Source organism: Castor canadensis, chromosome 5, assembly GCF_047511655.1.
Source record: "Castor canadensis chromosome 5, mCasCan1.hap1v2, whole genome shotgun sequence".
In the NCBI taxonomy this organism is placed as follows: Eukaryota; Metazoa; Chordata; class Mammalia; order Rodentia; family Castoridae; genus Castor; species Castor canadensis.
The window spans coordinates 47,723,678-47,741,637 of record NC_133390.1 but is presented as its reverse complement, the minus strand read 5'-3'; the positions used below and the strand labels follow the sequence as shown (position 1 = coordinate 47,741,637).

The following is a 17,960-nucleotide window of genomic DNA, read 5'->3' as shown; positions in this document are numbered from 1 at the left end:
ATACGAGCGGACTACAGTTCCCAGAATTCTTCGCCTCCCGCCCGCCTCTACGGGAGCAGCAAGTGTTCTGAGCGAGAGTTTCCCATTCTTCGTGGGTCCCTGGCTCAGGACACCCCAGGGCGCTCAGTATTCTTTCTCCAGGACGCCGGCAGCGGCCAAGGCTCCGGCGGGACCATGGCCTTGCACTTGGGCAGGCTGGGCGCAGGCCCCTGCTGGAGTGCGGCGCGGGGCGGCTGCGGAGAGCTGGGCGCCTGGTCCCGGCGCTGCGCATCCGGACGCTTCTGCCGGCCCCCTGGCACGGCTGGTACCGAGCACAGGCGCGGGTTGGGGCACGGGCCCTCGGCTAGAGGCGGCCCCTGGCTGGGGACCGGGCTAGCCGCAGCGCTGGCGGGATTGGCGGGGCTGACCGCTGCCGCCTTCGGGCATGTGCAGCGCGCCGAGATGGTGCCCAAGAGCTCGGGAGCGCGGAGCTCCTCGCCTGCGAGGCCCGAGGAAGAGGACGAGCTGGCTCGTCGCTGCAGCTGCTTCATGGCTCCTCCTGTGACTGATCTGCGCGAGATGCGGAGGAGGCCAGGAGACGTGAAGACCAAGATGGAGCTGCTGATCTTGGAGACCCAGGCCCAGGTGTGCCAGGCGCTGGCACAGGTAGACGGGGTCGCCAGCTTCTCTGTGGACCGATGGGAGAGGAAGGAAGGTGAGGACGCCTCCCCCACCTCAGTCCCAGTGGGAAATGAAGATGGGGGAGGAGGAGAGAAAGATTGAGTTTTAGGTTGCAGAACAAAAATGGTTAGGAATTGGGGATGGGGTAAGATAGGGTGTACCCACAGAGAAATCGCTTGATTTGAAGGAACACTGCTAAAACGATTGACACTGGGAGGGTCATTGGCTTTCTACTTGCTCGTGTGGACCCAGGAAAATGTTTGCAATTCCATAATGACCTTTGCTTAGAAATATTAAGGCATATTTGCAGTCAACAAGCTTGTGAGTCTGAGCAATAGACGTGTTATTGAGCATAGACTTTCCTGCATTTCATGCTTCTCTAGGTGCATTTGTCCTTTGTCCTTACTTGGAGATAGAGGAACTCCTCTCCTTCATGCTAACTGTCAGACTCCTCCATGGGCGGATGCATTAGAAATCTTTGTGCTTCCTTTTCCTGTTGCCAAGAAATATTTGATTGTTTTTTTTCAGTAGTTCTACCAAATGTACCCAAAGATTTCCTGGAGGAATATATTTCCTCTGACTGCCAAAATACTTAAATATCAAATCCGGTTGTTACAGAGTCATATATTGGTGACCATGTTGTTGTCTATACTGTGAAATGCCACATCTTGATCATAAAAGTGAACCATTCTTGACTTTTGCTACCTGGGAAGACAGCAGCATCTTTTCACCAACTGATTTTGAGCTGTGATACTGCCACATGTATATTAAGTGAAGCTCAGTCTGGTTGCATAGCATTTTTAATGTTTCATAGCACTTTTAATGTTCTCAAGTGAAGGCCACTGAACACATCCTGAATTACAGACTAGCTGTGTGACATTTGGACGTACTTAACTTTTTTGTTTCTCTACTTATGAAAGGAGATGAAAAATAATTCATATGTATGTGTAGTATGAGATTTAAATGAGATGAATATAGGTAAAGTGCTTCAAGTATTGCCCAAAACACAAATAGTACTTGGACAAATTGTTTGAGTCTTTTGCTGGCTTATTTGATCTTAATATAGTATTTCACCTCTCTGGATCTTTGTTTTGTCATTTGGGATGTAAAAGGGTTGTACTGGATCATCTTATATCCCATTCACCTCTAAAAGTTTTTAGAAATGAAACAAGCCAAACACGAACCTTTATGAAACAATGGCCTTGTGGTGACTCTAGTGATTTAAAAAAAAAAAAAAAAGCTAATAACCTCTTACACCTAAATATTAATGTATGTGCCACTCAATTCTGGTTCTGAATCCCCTAAGAATTTTAATATCTAGTGTTTTTAAATTACTTGTAAACAAAGGTAAAAGGGAAACAGCAAACAAACAAACAAACAAAAGCAATATGGAGCTTCTAATAGGACACCCACCAAGTATGTCCATTCCTACTTTTAATTCACCTTTCTCTTAGATGTCATAGCCAGTGGGCTCTACTGTGTTGTATTTGAAGGGAAACTATTAGAATGACTTATTTTAGGTGATGGCATAAAAAAAAATAAGTTTAGTGGTGTTGGGAGGTCTAGTATCAGTAGCTTATGACATAAAGCTAAGCCAAGTATCCAATCTTATTGTACAAAAAATTCTAAATATACTATTACAGAGGATTTGGGACATAGAAGAGGCAGATAACTCCTAATCCCACCACCTTCATGCAAGACTTGCTTTCAGTTTTGATACTCTTGTACCCTCTCCTCCTTTTCCATTTCTGTAACAGGAGGTGGTGGCATCAGCTGTGTACTTCAAGATGGGCGTGTTTTTGAAAAGGCTGGGGTGAGCATTTCTGTCATTCATGGGAATCTTTCTGAGGATGCAACAAAACAAATGAGAAGCAGAGGAAAAGTTTTGAAGACTAAAGAGGGTAAATCTTAAGTAGCCCCTGCAAACCTTCCCTTTCATATTTATAAAATAAATATTGTTTCTGGTTTTCCCATTTGGGTACCTATGCCAGGTAAGCATGTTTGCAATTATTTTGTGAAAATTTTATTTTAAGAGGCAAGTTCAAAAGCAGCTTTTGAAATTGATTCAGAAATCACATAGGAGTTAACTGGTATCAGGTGATTGAATGCATTTCGCTTCATATTTCACTTTCCAGGTAAATTGCCATTTACTGCTATGGGTGTGAGCTCTGTTATCCATCCCAAGAATCCTCATGCTCCCACTATCCATTTCAACTACAGATACTTTGAAGTAGAAGAAGCTGATGGTAAGTATCTAAGGAGCTATGGAAAGCATTATTGAGCAGAGTCTATATTTTAAGACAGGTAAAAAGGTATCACATCTAAACATGAGAAAGAATAACTACAGTCTTAAGGAGGTTTTTTCAGGGGGCAAATGAAGGCTTATTCCTCGATAGGTACAATGGATTATGCACTACATATGAAAAGTAAGAAAGGTATTGACTACTTTGACCTCCCCATATTTCTTCCAGCACAGAAAGAATGATTTAGCAAACCCTGATGTCAAAGTGCACGCAGTGTTCTTTGCAAATATAAAATCATTATATCTGACAGAAGACCTCATTGTATGAGGTTAAGTTGAAATTGAGAACTTGCCTTTGTGAAATATTTTTTGCATGCATAGCTTTGCTAGTCATAATGGCATTATCACTGGGTTTAAAACGGGGTGCAGTTGATCATATCTGCTATGCATGTAGTTTCAACCTGTATCACCTATCAGTAAGGTCATCTGTTAATGACTTGTCAGAGCATCCAAACAGCGCCATGCTTACACCTGTTGGTGTCTCTTCAGGTGATGGCATTTAAAGTCATTTCTTTTTTAAGTTACTCAGTTTGTTTTGACCTTGTAATGTTTGAAAGATGGTAACTGTAGCTGGGGATATAGCTCAGTGGTAGTGTGCTTAGTATGTGCAAGTCCCTGGGTTCCATCCCCAGTACTGAAATCAAAACTCCCAGACCAAAAATAGTTGGTAAATGGTATTGATAATTCATCTACCAAAGTAAGTGCACAAAACAGTTATTCTCAAATGGTAAGTCGTTCTCTCCACAAGTGTTTTTAACCTTTGTGGGGAAAATGGAAGGGGGGCAGTGGTTCTTACTATTGGGAACATCAGAATCTCCTGGGGAGCTTTTATAAACTACATGTCTAGGCTTGAAGTTAGCTTTTTCAGATGGTGACCTAGCAGAGATATTTTACGATACTCATGTGATTCTAATGTAGAGACAGCATTGGGATTTACCGCCTGGTCCACCTGTACAGAGTTTTATCATTCAGTACTCTACATCTCATTTCTCTGCCTTCTTCTATCCTTCACTTTTTAGTTTCTGACTTCTTTTTCTTTCTGCTTTTACATCGTCTTTGCTGCCTTACTGGCCTTCAGAAAGTGTTATGCTTAATAAATTAAGCTGCTGAATTAGGTTTGTTAAGACAATTAGTAGTATATCGAATATCAAGGCCACCATCAAATCCAGTGTCTTGATTTGGTAGGTAACAAGCAATGGTGGTTTGGTGGTGGATGTGACCTTACTCCAACATACTTGAACCAAGAGGATGCTGTCCATTTTCACCGAACTCTTAAGGAGGCTTGTGACCAGCATGGTCCAGATCTCTACCCCAAATTTAAAAAATGGTAGGTAAAGGCATTGAACTTTTCATGACCCCAAGTGATACCCCATTCCTTTTGTGTATCCTGAGAGTAACTATTACATCACAAAACACCTTCTTCAGCTTATGAAGAGTCTTATTTTGCTCACCAGAATTTTAAGTTTTTGAAATAATATTTGGATGTCTATAATGTATATTGTGTAGAAGCATCATTTTTTGATCCCAAATGATTTAGAATGTAGAGTATAAATTATGGTGATCGATGCCTAAGAGTCAGAGACTAATCCTAGGAGGGTGATGTTGAATTCTCATCCCAAAAGAATTTAAGCTACTGAGGCTATATTTAAAGTGGCCTTATGAACAGTTTCTAATCATTTGTTCGGTGGAACAAGTTTTCTATTTAGGTATATTAGTTATATAGACTTCATCAAAAGAACTATTTCCAAGTTGTAAACTATTTTACATGTTTAACATTTAGTAAATAGTTTCTTAGGAAACCTATTTTGGTAAACATAGAAAAAGACTGAAGAACAGAGTAGTAGTTTTTTGTGCCAGCTCAGAAGCTCAGAAGTCTAAGATGTGTTGTGTACAGGGACTTTTTTTTTTAACACTCTGAAATTTTCCCTCCACCAGCCCTTTCCTTAGTTATGTGTACTATAGAATCATCAGTTTATTGCTGAAGGAGACTATAGAGTTGTTTATTGTACCCCTCCTTGGTAGAATAAAGAACTGACTCGAGAGCTTTGGTTTGTTCCCTGGTTGGTGTAATTATTAGAAGACTCCTCTCCTCTTGCCTCCTGCCTCCTGCCTCCTGTAAAAAAAGTAGCAGTATTCGAGGGCAGCAGCATCACTGGTTTCAAGAAGTACAGTATTTAGTTGAGTTCTATTGCTCTTTTCACTGAAGTTCTTAGAGTTCCAGATCCTTTAGATAGACTTGTGTTAAATTGCTGGGCTGCTCTGAAGATAAGAATATAAGTATTTTTCACATTGGTGATACCTGCAGAAAATCTGGCCAGAGTTTCACTCATAATTGAACTGAAAGTAAGGACATCCTGCTGGCATTAGTTGGGGAGAGTGCTCTGAACCGAAAGGCCGACATTGATTTTTCACATCTCTTTTCTTCTTCTTGGATCCCTGGTTTAACGCTGCTGCATTTTCCAGGTGTGATGATTACTTCTTCATAGCCCATCGTGGAGAGCGGAGGGGCATCGGTGGTATCTTTTTTGATGATCTTGACTCGCCATCCAAAGAGGAGGTATTTCGCTTTGTGCAGAGCTGTGCCCAGGCTGTGGTTCCTTCTTACATTCCTCTTGTGAAAAAGCACTGTGATGACTCATTCACCCCCCAGGAGAAGCTATGGCAGCAGCTCAGAAGAGGACGGTGAGTGACAGGAGGGTCAGATGTTTCCTTGCGTAACTGGGGAAGTGGAGCAGCTGCAATATAGTAATCGGTGTTGTCTTAGGCAGATGCCGTGTAATAGTTGTGTTAATCCACACCCTAAGTATTTTTTATAATTAGATGAATATTAAACATGAATTTAATAACATCTGTAACATAATCTAAAAATAACAGTGTTTTCTAGCAATATTCTCCAGCCTTATGCTGAGATATAGGCATCATTTCACATTTTTCTGCTTTGTAATTTTGGAATCATACTTTTTTTCCATTCATCTGAAAAATTTCCTGAAAGTTATTTTAAATAATTTCAAAAACTATTTACACTCAGTGATAAATTTTACTAGTTTTGGGACCCTTCCTACCTGCAGCTCCCATGGTAGGCATTTGGTTTTTTCTGCAAACCTGTGCAGTAAGAGTGATCGGCATTTTATACATGATAAAATGGACTCAAAAAGGTAAGCCCCTTGCCCAAAATAACATGGCAAGTAATAAAAGTTCCCAGATGTGGAACCAGATCATCAAGGCTTCAAAACTTGTGGTCTTTTCATCATACAAAGGGTGCTACCTAACTGAAGTAAGGTTTGTACTTACCATGATATTCACCTTTGTCACCTGGCTCTGTTCATTTAGCTTTGTGAACTCAGTTGAGTGGCCAAAAAAGGTAATTTTCAGGCAGCGTGCCTGTGAATCAGCTTCAAATATCCACCCTGCCAGACCACATTAGTTTTTCACTGCCATCTAAATTGTATGTATACCACTGGCCTGTGGCTATAAAATGGATTTTCTAATTTATGGTAATTTTCCCAGTAATAGGAAGTTTTGGGTACTAGAAGCTAAAACTTTTGCCATAAAAAGGACAACTTACATAATGTTCTCAGTCCAAAGATAAATGTTTACATTTAACCTTTTTAAAAAAATTATTATCTGTGTTATCTAGTCCCCATTTATCAACTTGGCAAAGAGAATTAATTAAATTTTCTTTTTTGGAATTTCTACACAATGCATGGTTTGGGCCTCCCACCCCCACACCCCCGCTCAAAATCTCTCAAATATACCTTTGCCACTCTTTCCTTCATTCTGTTTACATTTATCTTGGGCCTCCTGAGGTCAGCTCTATCAATATGTGCTGAAAAGAGGCTCACAGTTCAGTAGGGCGACATGACTAACAGGATAATTTAAACCTCTGTGGAAACTGAAATGAGCTAGTTTTGCATAAGATTTTATATACAAAGTTAGAAAATTTTATGAACATTGCTTAGGTGAAGCTTTTAAAACTCCTTAGACATAGCAATAAGGATTTTTTTCTTAATATGATTTAATGACAGTTCATTCTGAAAGTTCCATTTTGTGTGTGTATCATTGCATATCTGGTGTTAGGCAGAAGCGTAGAATGTTAGATTAGTTTATGGTGTGGTATATGACTATTCTTTAAAGAAAGTCTCTTTTTGTCACCCTTGTCTCCAGGCCCTAAGAAGACAATAGACTCTGGGGCTAAAAATAATCCCAGCCTTATAGCAGAGATTCATAGACATTAGCACTGTCTTGAGTTTTTTATACTATATTCATAACCCATCGTCTGTATCCTCTACAGATTGCTCTTCCCCCTGCCACCTTTCCTTCTAAAAATAAGTCTCCCTTTCAGAGGTCATTCAGGTTCCCTTGTGATTTTATAATGTCTTTTTTTGACCACCTCACCTAATCTGTTTTCTTTAGTTACTACTGTTCTTTTTTCAGACCTTGTATTTAACCCTCATCATCATCTTTTTCATAGGAGAGCAGAACTAAAGACTTTCAGCTGAGTTTTTTCTGTGTTTTGGGAGCGAGAAGTAGGATAAAACATAGGCATTAGTAAAATCAGAGGGGTTCTTTAAAGCCCTTAACTTATAGGTACCTCAGAGAGTAATGTATGTGTGGAATGATCAGATCTAAGTGGAATCTGACACGAGGCAGTGAAGCCGATGTAGAGAAAGAGGTAGCTACCTTTATCAAACAAGCTTTTCGTGTCATCTTTTCTTTTTTTTTCTTCCACAAAATTGGAGAACAGGAGGGCAGAACAAGTCCTGCCCAATGGGAAGGACTGGTACCAGTGGGAGGTGGGAGGTGATGGGGAAAGGGGGCAGGAGAGTGAATATGATACAAAAAATGTGTACACATGTAAGTAAATGCAAAAATGATACCTGTTGAAATTATTCCAGTAATGGGAGGGGTGAGGGAGAGCGGTTGAGGAGGTGAATTCATGTATTATATATTTGTTACATTATAAGGACTTGTGTAGATGCCATAATGTACCCCCACCCACCACAACAATAAAGGAATAAAATGTAATATATATATATATATGAAATATATATATAGAATTTATACATATATGTGTATATATATATAGTCTTTAAAAAACACAGTACTGCCAAAACAAAATAAATAATATAAGGTTTTGTCAATACAAAAAAAAAAAAAGAAAATAGAGATCCTGCAGAAATTAATTTCAGGAGTTCCTTACAAGGGTCTTTGGGGCAGATCTTTAAACACATCTACACAAATCAGAGAATTACAGCCGTCCCCTAGAAATCATTTTTCAGAAAGTTAATATCAGGTAAAAAACGTGGCTGAGAGATGAAATTATTTTCCATAGTCTTAGGAAGAAATTAAAAAGATTTACCTAAATTATCTTTTGAGACAGGTATAAGATGGTATAAAATTGTCATTAGTACATAAAAGCCAATCAGTGATAAATGGTGAGTCTAGAAAGGAATCAATAGGTACAATTATTTAAAGTTTTACACAATTTTTGCTAAATTTCCACACTAAAAAAGTGGCCTTTTAAACCAATTGAAGTATTGGCTGGGTGCAGTGGCTCTCATCTATAATCCCAGTTACTTGGGAGGATAGTAGTTCAAGGACAGCTCAGGCAAAAAGTTTATGTGATCCCATCTCAGCTAATAAGCTGAGCACAGTGGCATGCTCCTCTCATCCCACCTCTGTGGGAAGTTTAAGTAGAAGGATCGTGGTGCAGGCCAGCTGGGGCAAAAAATGTAAGACCCTCTTTGAAAAATCCTAAAGCAAAAAGGGCTGAGAGCATGGCTCAAGTGATAGAACGTTTGCTTTAAAAGCACAAGGCCCTGAGTTCAAACTGTAGCACTGCACTCCCCCTCTCAAGAAAAGTGAAGTACTATGAATCAAGTATAGTGTGACATAGCTGTAATACCAGCAGGTGGGAGGTTTGAGGCCAGCCTAGGCTATATAGCAAGTTCCAGGTCAATCTGGGCTATTTGGTGAGACCCTGTCTCAAAAAAACCCCAAACCAAACCAAACCAAATGACAAAAAAAAAGGAAATACTATGGGATTTTAGAGAATCTTTTGCTATGAGTGGGCTTAAAGACCGTCACCAGAGGGCTAGGTAATAATATCTGAGGGAAGTTAAGAACAAGAGGGTAGTTTATAAATGAGTTGAGAAATGATCTGAAAGGGGGACTATTTACTGAAATTTTACATGTATATATCATTCTAAATCATTTTGGAGAGTAGAAATTATCCTTTTGAAATTGAAGAGATCCTTTTATATCCTGTGATGTTAAAGGCAGAAAAAATTTTTAAGCTAGATGGAGTTCAGATCTGTGTCCATGACAGTTTTTTTTTTTTCGTTTATTCACATGTGCATACAATGTTTGGGTCATTTCTTCCCTCACCCCTTGCCCCCTCCCTTTCCCCCTCATTCCATGACAGTTAATGAAAACTTGGACAAGTTAATAATACTGAAATAAGTCTTAGTTTATGCTGAGGATGTTTTCCTAAGAAAAATAAAACTAAGCACTGCAATGCAAAATAGTGTCTTTTATTATGATTTCTATTAATCTGTAGGACAAATGCATTATACAACTGCTTATAAATGTACTACTTTAAAAAATGAATATATAGGATATATTAATCATTAATAGATCACAGTTAACTATACATGGCTTTCAGTTACAGAAGTTCTACACTGTCTTAATGGATTACAATGCTCTGAAACATCTCCTTTGGAGGATTCAAAGGAGCACTGTTATCTGAGAAAGGACGCCATTTCTTCTCTAACTGCTGTGCTTTAAAGCTTTGTGTTCATTCTGCTTGTTTATGGAAAGACAGAACCTTCTTGTTCTGTAAATGCTCTTTGTCAGTGAAGGATCTGTATCCTATTGTTTGGTGATAGAGTATCAAACAATACTTTTATTTATGCTGCCCAGGGGGAGGAAGATCATTGGGCTACTGGCTAGTGTTTTGGGTGCCAGTTCCACCTGACAGGAACTGGGGAGATGTTCCCTTTTAAGTATTTTTTGGTTTCAGAAAGATTTTACTTAGCAGCGCTTAACAATTTTTGATGTCTTTACGTCAGGTATGTAGAATTTAATCTGGTATATGATCGAGGCACAAAGTTTGGCCTGTTAACTCCAGGATCCAGGATTGAAAGCATCTTGATGTCTTTACCTCTAACCGCCAGGTAAGGAGATAACTCATCATAGTAGTCCATCTGTCCACCCCTCACACCATACCCTCCACAAAGTATGCAAGCTAACACCAACAGTGTCTTACTTCAGACTTTATTGGTTTTTACTTTGCTGATTTTATAAGAAAATCATGTCAGACAGTTAAGACAAACCAAATTGGATTTTATAAAAGGAGTCAGGGTCAATGATGCAGCTTTGCGTGCGTGCGTGTGAATAGGAAAAACCACAGGGAACAAGGAGTTGTATATGTATTGGGGATGGACTGATTATCCCTACCTGGTTTTTTTTGTTGTTGTTTTTTCTTTTTTTTTTTCTGGGAATAGCTATGCATAAAAATTAAGCTCACATCTTCCCATGATCACCTGAGATTCTGTATTTTATGAAGCCCAGGTTTACAGTAAAAGTGTATTTTGGCCCTGGGATAATAATATTAGTCCAAGTACACCCAAGAATTAACAAACTTTCTTAGCAGCAAGTATTAAAAGTGACATTAGGGGATATTAGGCACAATGGAGACAAAGAGGTATAAGACTTTTTTTTTGCTCTTAGGATTTTACTTTTCATGTAAGAGTTACGTGTGTCCTTTTTAAAAATTAATACTGCTTTTTTTGTTTGTTTTGGACATATAGATGGGAGTACATGCATTCACCCTCAGAAAATTCCAAAGAAGCTGAAATTCTGGAAGTTCTTCGCCATCCCAGGGACTGGGTGCATTAATGTTTGCAGAGCAGCTGTGCTGGGGTTTGGAGGGTACAGGTGTTTGTCTCTGTCTCTTGGCCAGCACTGTTGCCACTGTGTGGCAGTTACTTACTTAGTTCCCTGTGCCTTAGTGGTCCAGTCTTCTCCACTTTGGGCCCCACCTCCTCAGCAGATGGTAGAATGTTTGGTTCCTGTCAATGACAGGTGGTAAGATGGTTGTTGTCAGAGTCAATTGATATAAACTCATTTAATTCATTTGTACTCTTAGAATCATTTTGTATGGCTACTTTAGTAAAGTTTGACATTGAGTTTCCAAGTTTTAAGATAAGGGAATATACTATAATATGCACCAGGAAACTTCTTGTCTTGTTTTTGTTTCATATATTTCTTTTATCTTCATTAATTCAGTGAAGGTAAGACTTCATGGTCATTTTAAAGTGTATCTTGTTACTTTATCATTTCTGAAATCTCGATGTAATTTTTATGTAGCTTTCTCTAGAGACCATAATATTATAAAGTACTCATTTTTATAGTGATAGGTATTTAGAAGCCTTTGAAACTTTTTTAGTCTTCATGTGTTAAAATTCAGTGACTACCTGTAATTTTTAACTCTAAAGTGACATTACTGTTACTTAAATAAGGGACATTTAAGTTGTAATTTTAAAATTTTTTTTGTGAAATCATAATTTGTTAATGTTGGAATACTCTATACTTTTGAAAGCAAAAGCTTATATCCCTGGATTCTGATACTTAAAGTTTTCTATCCCATACATTTCTACCTGGAACTTTAGACTAAGAATAATCCTAGGATGTGAATTTAGGAGATATTTTTCATTTGGAAAATGAAACGAGAAATACTTTCCTTTTTTAATTATAGTAAATGTAAAAGTGTGGCATGTAGTGGTTATGCTTTTTGGTGGGTTTTTTTTTTTTTGGTAAAATGGACTATTTGAAATTTTCCTATTTGCTCTTAAGAGAAAAATCACAACAGAATTCTTAATGTGTGGCGTCTTTGTTCATATAGAATTATGAATGTATTTTATTTGATTTATAATATGTTGAAGGTTGTAAGGAACAGTGTTTCATGCATATCATTAAGTGTTATCCTGGAAAATGTTGAATGTATGTGATTGTGTGGCTTTTTGGACTAGGAAATGTATGAATTACAACAGATCCACTGATAAATTTTATTATGAAATGATATCTAAGAAGTATTTGTATTCTTTATTGAAATATCTGATATAAGAACACACAAATATTTCTCAGTACTAAGAGCATAGTTCTTCATTGCTAGGTATTTTACATAGGAAAAATAGAAGTTTTGTATTTAATTTTCATAGGAGTTAGCCAAAAGTTAGAAGTAACCATCAGCAGGTGAATAAGAAACAACTTATGACCTATGTGTTAGGGTGAACAAAAAGAAGTCACGTTAGGATTGGACCCTCTACCTTTGCAGGCAGCTTACTGGTACCTCACCACAGCGGAAGGACCACATCTAGCCTCAAGGAAATGACAAGCCACCATCTTGCCAAGGAATCTGAAACTCACCAACTTAGCTACCTAATTTCCACTTATCTCCTCTAGCTTCCCTGAGCAACTTATCTACCTAGTTACCACTTCTCTCTCCTCTAGCTTTCCCCAGTGATGGTTGACTCCACTCTGGAAGAATTTTCCCCTCTAGACTACTCCCCTATATCTACTCCAAGTCTGTTAGTGGCTGTGGGCTCTAGCTCTCTTGTTGGGGTCCCCCTCCACAAAGTTCCTTCCCGAACAACAAACCCTGCGCTCCTGTTTGAGCCGCCTCTCTGTCTCTTCCCTTTCTAACACTGCATACATTGAAATATTACTCAATGATGAAAAGAAGTAAGTATTGATAAATGCAACAATGTTTATGAACATCAAAAGCACTATGCCAAGAGAAAGAAGCCAGACACAAATACTCACTGTATGATGATGTCATAGGAAAACCTAGAAAAGCAGAAATCTTTTCTAGCTAAAGGCTAGAGATGCGGAATTGATTGTGTTTTACATCTTGATTGAGATCATGGTTACTAGATGGTATACATTTATCAAAATTCATCTAACTTGACACTTAATATAATGGAATTTTATTGTATATGTGAATGATACTTCAATAAAACTGATATTGGGGAAAAACATTAGTATATAGGAACAAATGTTCAAATAAACCTGTTTACCTTTTAAAACATAAAAAATTACTATGTAGATCTGCCAGCCTATTTAGTTCTGTTTTAGGCTATTGGGATGGACACTGGGCTAGATGAAATTTAAAAAATTTTCTATGCATCTGTTTCATGTTCTTCAATAACCAGGAATTTTTACTATGGATAAAGGTATATCTGAGGAAAAATAATTGCTTGTGGAAAATACATTCTACTGTTTTCAAAATGAACTTCTCCTCCAAATTCTTACTGATGTCTCTTCTAAGTCTATTAGAAGACCAGAGTAAACCTCCAAATGACCTGAACACCTAACTCCTATTACCTTTAGCATGTATCTTAGTGGTCATGGGGTATTCTGGGGAAGAGAAATAAATGTGCTAGAGCAAGTATTTAACCACTGTTTCCTATCCATCACAGTGCTTTGCTTACTTACTTATATTAGTCTGATTTCTGTGCCTATGATGAGGTAACTGAGGCTGGATATTTTATAAAGAGGTTTATTTAGTTTACAGTTGTGAAGGTTAAAAATCTAAGATCAGGAAACCCCATCACTTTGACTTCTGGTGAGGTCCTTCTTGGCTGTGTTACAACAGTAGAGAAGTGGGAAAGGAAATGGTCATTGCAGGAGAGGCCAAATGTGTGGTGTGGGGTGTTCTCATTTTATAACTCACCCTTATGAGAACTAATGCCCAGGAGATGAGCATTATTCTAAGGGTAGTGACCCCAATGGCCTAATTACCTCACAGTAAGACCCATCTCTTAAAGGTTCCACCACCTCAACACCTCTATGCTGAAGACCATGCCTCTGTTATATGAACCTTTGGTAGCAAAACAACAGCACCCACCTATTCAGTTGAGTGTTTGAAATAAATACTTCTGAATGCTAAGAGTACCAATAAGAGTACTTGAGTACCAAGACAAATAACATGTTTCTTTAGGACTTACACTTCCATGTGTCTTCATATAATTTATCACAGCAGGAATCCATCTGCATGTTTGAATCTCCCATATCTGAGCCTAAACTTGGACAACTCAAGAACTAGGCCCATCTTGGTCGGTAGGTCACAGTTTCTACAGATGGCTTAGAACACATGTTCCACAGAACAAGGCTGAAGCATCATGGCTGTTTCCTAATCTAGCCTCTGAGGTTATGTCGCTTCTTCCACATTCCACTGGTTACAAATGAGTTATTAAGGCCACTTCCAGATTCGAGAGGAAGAGAATAAGGTTCCAACTCTGTGGGCAGAGTGTCAAGAAATTTATGGCTATCTTCAAAACCTCTACCTTTTTACTTGAAACCACAAAACAGGTTTTATTCCTCTTTCTTATTGCCCTAATGAATTCCTATTGAGACTACATTTGAAATGTCTCTGCATTTCCTTCCTCATCCCAATGATATCTTGCTTGGGTCTCTTGCAATATCTTGCCTGCTTCCTGTTACTCTGGTCTCCATTCCTTCCTTTCAGCATTATTTCCTTGAAGCCCATTATCACTACCTGGCTGAATATTCAAAGCATTCCTCCTACAGAAAATATTCTAAACTAAGACTGGTATTCAAAGCATTTGGCCCCTCCCTCTCTTTTCATCCTTATCTTTACATTTCACCCATGCACTTCAGCCTATTTTTCTTTTGTTTTTTTATTTTTTCACTTTATTGTTGTGCTGGGTGGGAGTACATTGTGGCATTTACAAAGGTTCTTACAATGTATCAAATATACTTGACTTTACCCCCTTCACCGCTCTCTTTCATCCCCTCTCCCCCAATTCCTGGAACAGTTTCAACAGGTATCATTTTTGCATTTACATACCTGTACACATTATTTGCACCATATTCATCTTACTACTTCCTTAATACCCCCTTTCCCTACCACCTCTCCCCCTCCCCCGTTGCCAGACCCCTGCCCCCCCAGCAGAATCTGTTCTACCCTTCTGTTCTCCAATTTTGTAGAAGAAAAAACATGAAATATAGAAAGAAAAACATGACATTTTCATTAGTTTGAGATAAATCCTCTGAATTATGTCCCTTCTGGCCTTTCTTCGGGGAACTGCTATCTCTGCTGAGAATCGCTCTTGCTTCTATCCATCCTTCCTAACCCAGTTCACATCTCTAAGAAAATTTCCTTGGAAACAATCTCTTCTACCCTGACTTCAGCACATTTTTTTCTTTTAGCATCACTTTCATTGCAGTCTGTATTCACATAGTCATTTGGTGTATATTCCACTCTATAAAATATTTGAGGTGGAGTTTTTCTTGTTTATAATAATCCTTATGAATAACCTGTTCTTCTTGCTTTCCAACACTGTTTTGCAATATATTTTTAACAAGTTTAGTATTGTTTGGCCATCTGTATAATTATCTCATTCCTAAATCTGTGAAGGCATAAATTCCCAGTATACATCTCTTAAAATCTCATTTAGAAATTGCTTTCAAGGATGTATTGTTCTTGCCACAAGTATTAGTTACGCATTTAAAGTCTCACTTCTAAATTTAGTTCCTCCCAAATAAACTCATGTTAAATTCTAATTTCATAATAAGCCTTAATTAGCACATTTAAGGTTAGTGAAGCTTAGATATTTACAAATGACATGACTAATCTTGTGTTGTTACCTGAAATCAGGTCATATGTTGTAAAACATAAAACCTCACAGACCTGTTTCTACAGGTGATTTTAAACCAGGTATACACTAAAATGTACCAGGAGAGCAAGGTAATTAAACAGCATACAATCTTCCCTCAATGTAGCTGGTTCTGTTCTAAAAGCTGAACTTATTTAACCAGGATTTTAAACTATCTTTTGAAGGGAAAGTGAAGAAAAGGAAAAGAGACATACTGAGAAAGAATCTGTGACCTTCATAAGCAGCAGGTCTTTATTAGGGAGAGGAGACCTGAGAGGGACCCTTGACCATCAGAGTAACACTCTGAGAGGGGCAAGAGCACGCCTTTCTTACAGGCTGGGGATCTTAAACATCCTGTGGCAGCAAAAGGGAGGTTGGAGGGGGATGGGCATTAGGTAAGATGGTTGAGAAGGAGGATGGGGGGAGGTGCTGGACATTAGTGGGAAGGCCATTGGGGTTGGGCAGGTATGCGCGTTGTTTTCTCAACATTCCAGCATTTGCATTATTTCTGTGCTTCTCGAGATTTGGCATTCTGAATTACATATATATCACACACAACCACATATATATTTGTATATATACATATACATAGAGTGGCATAGGGGTGCCACCTGTCTTCTGGCTACTTCCTGCTGGCTAGGGGCAATGTGGGGGGTTGTTGAGCCTGGAGAGTTTGTAGAAGCATGATGGCCTTGAACTACTCCCCTGAGGTAGCCCAAGAAATGGCAAGTAATTACATTCCTGTAAAGATTTTTGGAGGATATTAATGAAGCATAGTAGGAACATTACAACCAGATGAACAATGATGAGAGGGGCCACCAGCAGGATGAACCATGGGAACAAGGAGGAAAGAATATTAGTAGGCTGTGAGGTTTTTAAATTTTTTTTAAATCCCGTCCCTAATTAGGCCCAGACTTCCTAGGAAGAGGCATAGCCTGCCTTTTCAGCTGTGAGAAGATCTAATCCCCTCCTGTTTTTCACAATGGAAAAATAAGGGGTCCCAGTAAAGGGAAGACCCATTATGTCCATTTAGCCCAGGAAGACCACTGTTTCCAGTTGTCTGTTGTTCATTGTTGGAGATTGGCCTTGTGTTCCCAAAGTCTCTTAGTGGTATCATGAATAATCCTGGGCTGGCTGATATAAAAGCAGCACTGACATAAAAACCAGCATTCTTGGACATGGTTTTGAGTGGCAACCTGTATGAAGGAATGTAGCCTTCAGGAGATAAAGTGAGGCCTGCAGTTAAATACACATGGGCTAATGGTTATCAGCATGAGACGAAAAACCAAGGAACCTTGGGGTATAGACCTTGGCTATAGGTCTAAGTAGACAAAAGAACTGGGGGCAGGGGACAAAGGTATGCATAGTAAATGGTTCCAATCACAGGTGTGGCCTGGTTGGTCATTACCTCAATCTTTGTTTTGGAAGAGGTTCCAGAGTTGTTATCTGGAGGGTGTTCTGAAGAAGCAGTTTAAGTCTAAAATTAGAACAACTTTATCAAGTAGAGTACAGAGAAAGTAAAAGAATGCTCCCAGTTAAATAGACTGCTTAAGGGAAAATAACTCCATGAGCATGAACTACTGAAAAGAGAAGTTTGGAGCCAGCAAAAAATGATTTTTTACTTAAATGGAAGGTCTTGCCCAAAAATATACTCTGACAGAGTTTGCCTTCTGTCAGAGGTGCCTACAAGGGCTTGAATGTCCAGTAGCTCTGTGTAAGATCACTTCTTTGAAACCTCTTGACTTTAGTAACTTTTGTGAGGTCTGGCACAGGTGAGTCCATCTAGATTGTGACAGCTTTCCCCTTTTGTCTCCAAACTGTCTCTGAAGAGTCTCCTCTGAAGATTTTGTTAATTAACCATTCTGGTTAATGAGAATCCGTTGGTGCAGGAAAGCTTTCCCTGGATGTTCTCAGCATTGGAAAGGAAGCTTTGGGTAGGTCAGGTGGAAATCAGTGCCAATTAAGACCCATTTGGCCAAATTATAAGCAACAAAAGAGGTTTGGAAGAAGTGGGCTTACCTGGTATGCATTTTTAGTTCTGTCTGTACTATAGATGATATCCTGACAACTTAAAAATGCTGCAGAATGTCAGCAGAAAACAGTTAAAGGTTTTGAAAAAAGCCAAAAAAGTAAATATCTAGAAGGCTGACTCAATTGAAAAATAGGTAGTGAGTTATTTTGGGGGTTTAATTGCAAATGCTCTGAAGAAGGACCCAGACAGAGAATGAAAAGACTTAGAACAGCCATGGTTAAAATACTGACAAGTAATTTGGGAATTGTCAGAACATTTAATTATTGCCATTGTAGATCACATTTTT

The 17,960-nt window shown here is 38.8% G+C and overlaps 1 protein-coding gene across 1 annotated transcript; it reads left to right on the top strand.

Annotated features, from left to right (window-relative positions):
• Positions 1-5: 5 nt before the first annotated feature.
• Positions 6-12,044, top strand: Cpox (coproporphyrinogen oxidase). Its single transcript, XM_020182809.2, has 7 exons — positions 6-694; positions 2,418-2,561; positions 2,796-2,906; positions 4,148-4,289; positions 5,426-5,644; positions 10,033-10,137; positions 10,774-12,044. Exons 1-7 carry the CDS (start codon positions 175-177, stop codon positions 10,859-10,861), a joined length of 1,329 nt encoding a protein of 442 aa, XP_020038398.1. The 5' UTR covers positions 6-174; the 3' UTR covers positions 10,862-12,044.
• The last annotated feature ends 5,916 nt before the right edge of the window (positions 12,045-17,960 follow it).